The sequence below is a fragment of the Lutra lutra genome, chromosome 4, assembly GCF_902655055.1.
Source record: "Lutra lutra chromosome 4, mLutLut1.2, whole genome shotgun sequence".
Taxonomy (NCBI): Eukaryota; Metazoa; Chordata; class Mammalia; order Carnivora; family Mustelidae; genus Lutra; species Lutra lutra.
In genome coordinates this window covers 118,943,504-118,955,722 of record NC_062281.1, presented here as the reverse complement: position 1 = coordinate 118,955,722, position 12,219 = coordinate 118,943,504, and the positions used below count along the sequence as shown (strand labels likewise).

The window sequence follows — 12,219 nt, the reverse complement described above, 5'->3', positions numbered from 1 at the left end:
AACATTTTTTTTAAAGATTTTATTTATTTATTTGACAGAGAGAGATCACAAGTAGACAGAGAGGCAGGCAGAGAGAGAGGAAGGGAAGCAGGCTCCCTGTTGAGCAGAGAGCCCGATGCGGGACTCGATCCCAGGACCCTGAGATCATGACCTGAGCCGAAGGCAGCAGCTTAACCCACCGAGCCACCCAGGCACCCTCAAATGAAAACATTTTTTTAAAAAGATTTTATTTATTTATTTGACAGAGAGAGAGAGAGAGAGAGAGAGAGATCACAAATAGGTAGAGAGGCAGGCAGAGAGACAGAGGGAAGCAGGCTCCCCTCTGAGCAGAGAGCCCGATGCGGGGCTTGATCCCAGGACCCTGAGACCATGACCTGAGCCGAAGGCAGAGGGTTAACCCGCTGAGCCACCCAGGCGCCCCTCAAATGAAAACATTTTTAAAGAAGAAAAAAATAATGCATCCAAAAAGTCACTTTTCTTTCATGAAATGGTAGTTCTTAGAAGAGGGTTTTTTTTTCCTGTTTTTGTTTGTTTGTTTTTTTGCCTTCCTAAATTGATTTTCACACATGAGAATCATAGTTAAGGCCAACCCAACCAAAAATTATAGATTTAGCTGTCTACCTTCAAAGTTCCCATCGTTAGTTCCTTAGGGTTCTCTTATTTTCCTAAGTGTCTTTCAGGAAAAAAATCTGATCACTTTACTCACATTAAGGTATAACTGACTCCACAGCCTGAATTAATTAAAATAAAAATAGTGCTTTAGGTAAAAATTCTCTAATGGTTAAATGTGAAGTATCATTGACCAGATTTTTGTTTTTTATTTATTTTTAATTTATTTTTAAGTATTTTGATTTTTAAAAGGGCACTTATTCTTTAATTACTTCACATAGTCAATTGCCTAAGGTGTTTTTATTATTTTTTTTAAAGATTTTATTTATTTATTTGACAGACAGAGATCACAAGTAGTCAGAGAGGCAGACAGAGAGAGAGGAGGAAGCAGGCTCCCCACTGAGCAGAGAGCCCGATGCGGGGCTCGATCCCAGGACCCTGGGATCATGACCTGAGCGGAAGGCAGAGGCTTTAACCCACTGAGCCATCCAGGTGCCCCGCCTAAGGTGTTTTAAGAGAATTAAATTATATGAACCAGAAACCATTCTGTCATCCATTCCGAACCAGTGAGTTAATAATAAGCACAATTGTGGATGGTGAAAATGCCTGTTACCTCAGCTGATAAAGGGGCATGGTAGAACTCTTGCAGGACTTTGAAGGGGAAGAGTTGGTTGCTAGTCAGCCCAAATTTTAATACTTAGACCACCACTATACTGACTGTGGCCTTTGCCAAATCACCTATCTTCTCATACCTCAACTTCCTCACCTGCAGATTAGGCTCATATTAGTGCCTAGCTAAATGGTAGTTGTGAAGATTGAGTTAACACATTTAAAGCAGGAGAGCAGTTCTTTCACCTAATAAAAGCACTCAATAAATATTAGCTATTATTTTTGACATTCCTCTTTTCTACATGAATAATTAAGAATCAATTATCCAGTTACATTTTTCATTATTGATGTGTCTGAATATTTGAGAGGGGCATTATTTGGAGAAACAGCTACTTTCTGGCCAACCTTAAGGTACAAGGTCCATCTATTTTCCAAATACTTAGTATTTAGAAGAAACTCAGGGGACATAAGAACCAAATGTAACCTCTGACTCGTCTAAAAACCGATTCAAACCAAGCAACCACAAAGGATACTTTGTGCGAAGCTTCTGAACGAAGCCTAACTATTGAGCTTTCTTCCTTCGGACGAGGTAAGTTAAAAAATACCAAAAGATTTTTAAATGATATCTAGTCCAGCTATTTCCTTCAGGCTGAAATGTTCGAAATTCGATAGCTCACCAATCCATTCACTTCCCCATTCAATTAAAGGCTCTGTCCCATTCAGCCTTACCTCCTCCCTTCCTCATTAAAAATATTATGCCTTTGTATGCAAAGCGTTGGAATACAAGCGGGTAGTTCCTTCCTTCTTTCTTTCTTTTTTTTTTTTAACAACAGAAATTTACTCCTTCCCAGTTCTGGAGGCCAGAGGTACAAAACTAATTTCCATAGGCCAAAATCAACGTGTGGACAGGGCTATCCTCTCTCTGGAGGCTCTAGGGGAAGACTTATTCTTTGTCTGTTTCAGTTTCTGGTGACTTCCGGTATTCTTCTGCTTGTGGTCACATTGCCTTTTCCCTTCTAGGTATAATCTCTTTCTGCTGCTCTCTTATAAGAACACTTGTGGTTGCATTTAGGGGCTATAATCTAAGATAATATCCCTATCCCAAGATCGCAAGCTGTCATTTCTCGGTTGAAGTTCAAGAGCGGTTATAGGAGACTCTCCCTGGATTAGAAAAAGACCGGGGGCTTTTAGACTGTACACACCCTTTGCAGGGACTCAGGAGTGTTCTAACTCTTGCTGATTTTACAAAGTTCTTTCCCCGCTCCTCACACCCCCAGTTTTTCTTGCCTAAAGCAACAAAATAAGGGAGCGTGACTCGCCACAGTAAAGGGTCCTGTGAACCTATTTTTTCCTGGGGGCGGAAAAAAAGCGCTGACATCCCAGGAAGACATAACGTGGAAAGGTTCGCAGGTTGACCTGAACTTGGTTCACAATAAAATTGAGTGGTTGGCACCACCCACAACGCAAAGAGACCCAGGAAAAATAACCGGAGAGATTGGATACTCCCTAGACGTGGTTTGCTCCCAGGCAATGGGGGCGGGGTGCCTCCCGGCCTAAGTAAACAGAGCTACTACGCCTGCGCACACCCTTCTGGGGTCACGTGTCGGCGCGAGACTACCAGATCGCGCCGCAGAGCTGCCCTGCTGCCGTAAGGGACCGTGTGCAACCGGGGAGGTGTCAACCTTTCTCTGAGGGGCGGATTCGGGTAGGAGCTGAGCGTTGGGTTGGCAACGCCCCCTTCTTCCACAGCCTGAGATTGAGATCCCGCACAGGGCCTGCGGGGTGCCGCGGTACCTTTGTAGGACATGGCCGGCTGTGGGGAGGGTAGCGCGGCGCCCCTGGTACTTCTGGGGTCCCCTGGAGTTTGCAGTAAGGGGTTGCAAAGAAAGGGGTCCTGTGAGCGGCGCCGGCTGAAGGCGGTGGTGTCGGAGCAGCTCAGCCAGGATCTGCTCAGGTAGGAGGAGGCGGGAACTCTGGCTGCTTCAGTTCTTAAGGCATCTACCTCCGCCCCAGAAGCTGTGGCCCCTTTTCGGCCACTCCATCCCCCCCTCCTCCTTCTCCTCGCCTCAGGCTTTTGTGGGACGTCCACCAGTCTCCTCACTACAGAGCCGTTACCTCACTCTAAAAAACCCAATCCCGAGCACCTCGGAGATCACGTACCAGATTAAAAACGGAAACCAAAATTCGTATCATAGTTATATGCAGCCCCCAGTTTATGACAGAATAAGACGACTAAGCTTTGTTCTCCCTCTCTCTCTCTCTCTCTTTTTTTTTTTTTTTTTGGCAGAGAGAGAGAGAGAGAGAGATCACAAGTAGGCAGAGAGAGAGGGGAAGCAGGCTCCCTGATGCGCGGCTCGATCCTAGGACCCTGGGATCAGGACCTGAGCGGAAGGCAGAGGCTTTAACCCACTGAGCCACCCAGGTGCCCCTACACTTAGTTTTTGAAAGACACGTCACTAAGGTTGGGATGGATCCAGGCAGGTTTCATGGTACTGAAGAGTACACTTTAAAAAAAGAAGCTTAGTTTAAGAAAAATGTTAGGTATAAAAATGAATATTTATTTAGATTAAGGAAAAAATAGAATAAATTAGTGGAGTCTTGGAGGTCTTTTCTTCAGAATTTTCTTTAAACAATTTACCAGAAATGTTTATGTAGAAATATTTCCTGACTGCAAACTGGTTTCCCATCTCCACCTAGAACACTCTACAGCTCCCAGCAACTCCCAGCTCCCATGAGGACACAAGCAAATGGAGGGATGTTCTGAAGCTTAACTCAGGCTCTGGTGAATCGGGTTAATGACATCTCAGTCTATAAAGAAAATAAAGCCTAGAAATATTCCCTAGCCAATTGCCATTTCCACCAAAACTGATTCTGTAAGCTTTAGTGTGCATCAGAATCACCTGGAGGGCTTGTTAAAACTTAGATTTACTGGGTCCAAGACCATAATATTCAGTTGGTCAGGAAGAGAGCGTTTGCATTTCTAACAAGGTCCCAGGTGATGCTGCTGCTAGCTGCTTGAGTCACACTTTGAGAACTACTGAACTACAGTAAACATAATTACCACTAATAACCAACAGTTGTGCAGCATTCTTTTTTTTAAAGTGCTTTCTATCCCCTACACTTAAGCTCCAGCAGCTATAAACTGTGCTTTCTATGTAGTAAAAAAAAATTCCCTTTAATTTGGACTTATCTGCCAGAGATGCTGCTTTGTCTCCACCAGTGAGGGATTAATGTAAAATATGGAAAAATAAAACTGAAGTTGTTCTGTTTCTAGGGTGAATCTGTAAGAATGAGGCACTCCTTCTTTTCAGTGACTTTATTCTTTGGGTTGAATTATAAGTCTTAAGGTGTCAGGAATTTAAGGAAGATAAGATGTCTGATTTATATAAAGAAAATGAAATTCAGGTATAGTAGGTGAACTCATCTGAGCAGTAATTAAGGATAGGATCCTGAACTCCCAGGTTCCTATTACAAGCAAAAAAAAAAAAAAAAAAAGAAAGAAAAAGATGTAGCAGTTCTTTTTTTTTTAACAAGAAAACTTCATATGTGTACCCAGTACCCTAATTCTTGTACCAAATTAATCTTTTTCAAACACAGAAATAAAATGGATTTATTCTGCAAATATTAATGAAGTATCTGGCACCCACCATATACCTAGATTTGTACTAGGTCCTGAAGAATCAAAGATTAATAAGACGTAGCTTTGGTGTTGTGCTTACACTCCAGTAAGAGAGATAATAGTCAAGCAAAAGTTATGGGGATTGGGGTGAGTTTAGGGAACATTTTTAGGGTGGTGTTTGATCTCTTGAGGATTGATTCCCCATTGATTAGGTAAAGATTAGGAAGGGAAAAGTCAGAGGATATCTCAACAAAGGAAATTGCTTTTATAAAAGCACAGAGATTTGAAAGAGTTTGGTTTATTTTGGGAAAGCATGTTGTATTAGATTCTTAAACATCAGGGAACAGAGACACCTTTGGGTGACCTGAGGTAATAGGGTAGATGGAGAAGTGAGTAAAATAAGAAACTATTTCAGTGGTCAAAAAGCCAGATCTGTTGTAGAATTGGAAAGTTGCTTGGGATATAACAGCAATTATACAGTAAGACCTCATTGAGAAGTGGACCATTATTCAGGACAGTTGTAATAAAGATACCTAAACTTATTGCTCTTCTACTATTAGTTAGATGCTGGGTTGACTACCCTGTGAAGTAAATCTTGGTATTATTTCCATTTAACAGATGAGGAAACTGAGCATTAGGCATGAAGTGATAGAGTCCAAATAAAAACCTTGACATTCTGACTCCAAAAACGTTAAAATAACTTGCCCAAGGTCATACAACCAGAATATGAGCCTACTCAGTCTGTTTTCTCTGCAATAGTTATACAAAATAATCTTTCGGTAATTTATTTTCTTTATCTTTGCTTCTATCCTTACCCATTTCTTTTTCTTACTCTAGTTTAGATTTGCTCTGAAACTCTCATACAGTGTCATCACTCGGTTCCTGTTTATTATAGACCATCTCTGCTAGAGTTTACTTGTTTAACTACCACATTGGCTGATGGCTAACTTTGGCTCATTCCATTATTCATTCAGATGTGGTTAAGAGCATCAGGGTCATGTGCTACAAAGACGAGCCATATATGAATGATAAATGAATTTGGTAGCTTTTTGGAAGGGGATTGTGGGTATGGCCTGCAACCAAAGTGATAGCAGATGAGGGTGAATGGGTAAACTAAGACTAGATCGTGGAGGCCTTCTTTCTTTAGTGAAGAGTTTGGAATATATTGTGGAGGCAGTGGAGAGCCATTGGTGTTTTTAAAATAGAAAATTAACATTTAGTTCTTGAGTTGAGGGAAGAGAAATTAGAAACAAGGAAACTAGCTAGGAGATTTTTTAATAGTCAAGGGATACGTAAGGCAGTGGTGATGGAAGAAGGGGAAGAGATTTACATGTGCAGTTGATGGGGTCGGTGATCAATTATATGTGGAGGTACAGGGGAAAGGAAACAAGCCAAGTCTTGGGGCATTTGAAAGGGAGGAGCATGGTGAATGTTGAGGAAGCCATATTCAGGAGACAATTGGAAATATGTCTTGAGTTGAAAATGAAGGTTGGAATAGCAGATAGACAGCAAAGGTTATTAAAGATAATAACCTTTATCTTTATAAAAGATAGTATCATCAGCACCCAGTCGTTCAAGCCAAAAAAGAGAGGTTATTCCCTTCCATTCACCTTCTACATTCAGTCACCACCTCCTGCCAATTTTATTACCAAAGTATATTTTAATTCTGTTCCATAGTCTATATCACTATTGATCTCTCCTGGCTCAAGCCAGGCTCAAACCATCATTCATCTGTGTTGTGCATTAATTTTCTCATCCTCATTCTCATTTCCCGCTAATTCCTTGTCTACACAACTAATAGGTGATATTTTGAAAAATGAATTTGTCCATGTTTCAAATCATTTGGTGATTCGCCTTCAGCTGTAAGATAGAATTAAACTCTTTGCCTCTTATTGGTCTTTATCCCAGCAGCTTCATCTGTCACTTCTTAGCCCCTCAGTACTCTCTACTGACCAGTCTGTAGCTTCATACTCACACATACCTTAGCAAGGAACGTGGCGCCAGGAACTCACTCTTTATGACCTTGCCTTGCTGCCCTGACCAACTCTTATTTGATCTTTGAAATCTCATTTGGTTTTCTTGTCCTCTGTAAGGTCTTTTATGCCTGTCTCTGAAAAAATTTTACTTACATGTGTTATTGAATATTTCACAGTCTTTAATTTTCAGGCCTGTCTTCCATACTATTCAGTAAAATCCTTACGTGCACATGTTTTAGTCATCAATCTGTACCCAGTGCTTGGTACATAGAACATGCTTAATACATTTTTAGTGATAATCAGCAGTCCAAAATGCATTAGATTAGTGTAGCAGTGGGCCGAGAAATGAGATAGAAGCTGGACCTAGACATGGTTGAGCCTTTGATTCAACCTGCCCTTCTTCTAGACTTTACTATTAGATGAGCCAACAAACCCCCTTTAATATTTAAGCCAGTCTGAGTCGGATAATTCTGTTACTTATAACATACAAGATATTCTCGTAACTGATATAAGTAGTTTTATAAAATAAAAGACACTATATTTTCATGTTCACAATTTTTTAAACACATTAAATTTTTTTATTTAACAAATACTCATGAGCATGTATTAAGAACCAGGCAGATTCCCTAGTGATGTTATATGGTACCAGCTGCATTGCTTTCTTATTCACTTGGGGAAGAATGGAGGATGGAGAAAAGGTAGATGGGAGAAAGGAATAAATTGATGTGCAGTTTGAGTTTTTATTAAAGTTTGAGAGACCAGTACATTATTGCATAACTCTATTTTTTCAAAGATTATTTATTTATTTATTTGACAGACAGAGAGGCAGAGAGGCAGGCAGAGAGAGAGAGAGGAGGAAGCAGGCTCCCCATTGAGCAGGGAGTCTGATACAGGGCTCCATCCCAGGACCCTGAGGTCATGACCTGAGCTGAAGGCAGAGGCTTTAACTCACTGAGCCACCCAGGTGCCCCCATTTTTGCATAACTTTAAAAACTACTTAATAAAAATAATTTATTGATTAAAATATTGACTAAAATGGGGGCGTGTGGGTGGCTCAGTGTAGAGCCTCTGCCTTCTGCTTGGGTCACAGTCCCGGGGTCCTGGGATCGAGCCCTGCTTTGGGCTCTCTGCTCAGCAGGGAGCCTGCTTCCGCCTCTCTCTCTGCCTTCCTCTCTGCCTACTTGCAATCTGTCAAATAAATAAATAAAATCTTTTTTAAAAAATAAAATATTGGGCGCCTGGGTGGCTCAGTGGGTTAAGCCGCTGCCTTCGGCTCAGGTCATGATCTCAGGGTCCTGGGATCGAGTCCCGCATCGGGCTCTCTGCTCAGCAGGGAGCCTGCTTCCCCCTCTCTCTCTCTCTCTCTGCCTGCCTCTTTGTCTACTTGTGATCTCTCTCTCTGTCAAATAAATAAATAAAATCTTTAAAAAATAAAATATTGACTAAAATGTTTCTGTTTGCTTATTGTTTCCAAGGTTCTGAAAGTTTTGTGCTCTGAAGCATTTGTTTTTTTAGTGTAAAATACAACAAAATTGAACAAGCAGATACTGAGCTCTGTATACTGCATATACAGTTTTTGCCTTTGGGAATTTATTGCCTAGTAGAGAGAAAGACTCAAAAAATAATGATGCAGTGACAGAAGGGCTGTATAGAGGTATGCACCAATTGTGTTGGGATCAGAGGAAGGAGCCGTTAACTTGGTCTTGGAGGAGTGAGAGTGTCAGTGGCAACATTCTAAGCTTTTACTGTAATGGATATCTTTATCCATTAGTTCTACCTCCTATAGTGTACTGGTGTGATTGCCAGGTATACCCTGTGATACGGAGTCCTCTGAGAATACATATCTTGCCGAGGGTAATGATACAGTGATATGAAGTATTATTTAGTATTTAGAGAGTAGAAATATATAGTTACCACAGGGACAAAAGATTATGACAGTTTGTATTATGATGCTGATTTCCGTTCTTCCATCACTTTACATGTAATCAGTGGGCTTTACCACAAACCTGTGCATTAGTAAAGGGATTTGAATGGGTTACCCCATGACCCCATCATTTTAATAATAGATTATAGCGTGGTTTGTTCTATTTGTGTGAGGAAAAACCTGGAAAAGGGCTTAAATGTCACATTCTTGACGGCCAAGCCTGCATTTCAGACTTGATATTTAACAATAGTCAGAACAAAATGTACCAGTTTCTAATCTGTATTGTCTATTGTTATACTCAGCTTGCTTGTGTTGTTGACATTTTACTTTTTTTGCTTCTTTTAGTAAGATTTTAAAAAACTTATTCTTTTCAGCAGTCAGTAACCATATTACTTGTGTTCTTTTTCTGAAATAAAGCTAAAGTAGGTACATTTTCAAGGAAAATCAATATAAAAAGCAGAATATAAATTTTTTATGATCAGAAGGAATTAAAAAAATTTTTTTGAAAAAATAGTCTTACTCTTATGAGTGTAGTTACCTTTGTTTTCACAATAAATTTTATTTTTTTTTAAGATCGTATTTATTTATTTGATAGAGATCACAAGTAGGCAGAGAGGCAGGCAGAGAGAGAGAGAGGGGGGAGCAGGCTCCCCACTGAGCAGAGAACCCTATGCGGGGCTTGATCGCAGGACCCTGAGAGCATGACCTGAAATGATGGCAGAGGCTTAACCCACTGAGCCACCCAGGTGCCCCATTCACTATAAATTTTAGCAAATTAGATTCTAAGCCAGTATTAAGCAGTGTTCTTTGGAATGAACTGAGAACAAACTCATTTTCATATTAAGCTATTTTAATTTTGTGACTTACCTTTGTATTTTTAGTGTGTGCTATTTTGAAAAATTATTTTATAGAAATGGGTATATTATATATTTCTGAGTATCACTAATTAAATTCTGGTTCCTTTTTATTCATTACAGGCTCCTAAGGGAAGAAATCCATACAGATGTTACTTTCTCTGTAGGTAATACTTTGTTCAAAGCACACAAGGCAGTCCTTTTAGCAAGGGTTCCTGACTTCTATTTTCATACTGTTGGACAGACATCTGATAATTTAACAAATCATGAGTCTATTGCTGTGGAGAACTTTGAAGCTTCAGAATTTAGAACATTTTTACAGTAAGTGTTTTATCTTTTTTCTCTCATATTTAAGTCTAATATATAACTCTTTATCTTTTCAACACATATGTATGTTTTTAATTCCTGTATTTTCATATCTGTTTTATAACCTAAAAAAATCCATTCATTTACATTACAAATTATCTTCATAATAGTAGAGGCTAAGTATGAGTATCAGAGTATTAAGGGCTTAGTATTGGGAAAGACTAAGTACTAATTTGAGATTGAGCCTGAAAGAGGAGAAATAGTGTATTCTCTAGTAATTTGAATGAATTGCTCTGTGCCAAGGTTTTTTGACAGTAGCACTATTGACATTTTGGATAGGATAATTCTTTGTTGTGGGATCTGTGCTGTGCTGTGCATTTTAGGATGTTTAGCAACATCTCTCTCCTCTAGCCCTTAGATGCCAGTAGCATTCTTCCTGAGTTCCACCACCCCCAAGTTGTGACAATCAATATGGCCGCCAGATATTGCCAAATGTCCTCTTGGGGGTAGAATAAGCCTCTGCTGAGAATCATTGCTGTATACTGACTTCTGTATTGTTGATACACAAAAATCATTCGTATGCAAGAACCTTGCTATATACTAACTTACTGACTTCCTTATTATTGGTATGCAAAACTTTAGATTATGTTTGTAAAAATATGAGGTCATAACCTTTTATTCTTATGGCTTGAGTATGGTCAAAATTTTGAAAATAGAGCATCCATTGAACTCGTGAATTCACAAATTTTCATCACCGAAGTAATGGAAGAAATTAGTTTAAATTAATTCCCATTCTAGTTGAATAGAATTTTATTTTAATCCCTTACTATTGTCTGCACATTTGTGTAATGATTTGACACTCATTTTTGCTAAATGTATCCTGAAGGGAAGTATTTTCTAATGTAGTTTCTCAAAATTGTACCTCTTTTAGACTTGTGACATTTAAGTAACATGGACTCTAAGGCTAGAATGCCTGAGTTCAAGTTCTCTGCGCTGCCATTTCATAGTTGTGTGCCTCAAACTTAATCATTCTATGCCTGGAATTTCATCAGGTGTAAAATGCCTGGCATCTAATAAGCACCATAGAAATTCACTAATTTTTTATGTTTGTAAATCTTGAAGTGTTTATTTGTATTTCATTTCAGTTTTTTAAATCCTGCCCTACCATAATTTCTTCCTTTTTTCCAATATGTGGAAGTCAGTATTTTCCTAAATGATTCTTTTAGTGGCTTTCTGTCATACCACCCAACACATACTCTTATTCAGCAGGTGTTTGTTATGCCCTGTTATGGGCAAGACCGTGTGTAAAAGGGTTGGTATGTACTGGTTAGTGCCTCTTGATTTGAGTGCTTAGTGATGAAAAGTAAATGTGGAACTAAGTTTTAAAGCCAATACTGGCTTTTTTAAAGTTGAATTTTGTGTTTTTGTATTCTGGATTCTAAGTTTTTTTGATGCTAGTCTTTTAGTTATTTGCTGATGTACATTTTGCCTGTAATCTAAATCATACTGACGTTAGTGTAGAAAATTATTTTTGGGTAATTAAATTTTAAGTGTATTTGTGTGATTGATTGATTTTTTTAAAGATTTTATTTATTTATTTGACAGAGAGAGATCACAAGTAGGCAGAGAGGCAGGCAGAGAGAGAGAGGAGGAAGCAGGCTCCCTGCCAAGCAGAGAGTCCGATGTGGGACTCGATCCCAGGACCCTGAGATCATGACCTGAGCCGAAGGCAGAGGCTTAACCCACTGAGCCACCCAGGCGCCCCTGTGTGATTTAGTTTATTTTTCTTCTTTTTATGCTCTGACATGCTTGAATGATCTGACTTCTTTATTATTTCAGAGTTTCTTCTGTGAAACTCCTATATGCATAAATGGAAAAGGGACGGGGGGAAGCAGGCTCCCACTGAGCAGTGAGCCTGATGCGGGGCTCCATCCCAGGACCCTGAGATCATGACCTGAGTTGAAAGCAGAGGCTTAACCCACTGAGCCACCCAGGCGCCCTGGAATACATTTTATTAAGTGTTATTTATAGTAGTAGGCCTATGGTAGGCTCTGTGAAATGATATATTTCTTGAGTGTATGTTTATTTTTATTTTATTTTCTACTTTTTAAAAAATATTTTATTCTCAAGTAATGTCTACACCTGATGTGGGGCTCAAACAACCCCGAGATCAAGAATTGCATTCTCTGTTGAGCCAGCCAGGCACCCCTTGAGCGAATGCTTAGATGAAGATCCATAGGATATGTCAGATTTTTATATATCAGAGAAAGGGAGAAACTATATCAATGTTTTCTTTTATTTATTGTCATGAAAAGTAATAGA

At 39.5% G+C, this 12,219-nt stretch overlaps 1 protein-coding gene across 1 annotated transcript in view; it reads left to right on the top strand.

Moving 5' to 3' along the window:
• The first annotated feature begins 2,843 nt into the window (after positions 1 to 2,843).
• Positions 2,844 to 12,219, top strand: part of BTBD8 (BTB domain containing 8) — a 109,445-nt gene continuing 100,069 nt past the window's right edge. The window contains 2 exon segments of the mRNA XM_047727669.1: positions 2,844 to 3,172; positions 9,715 to 9,912. Coding sequence (XP_047583625.1) covers positions 3,024 to 3,172; positions 9,715 to 9,912 — 347 coding nt within the window. The 5' untranslated portion in view covers positions 2,844 to 3,023.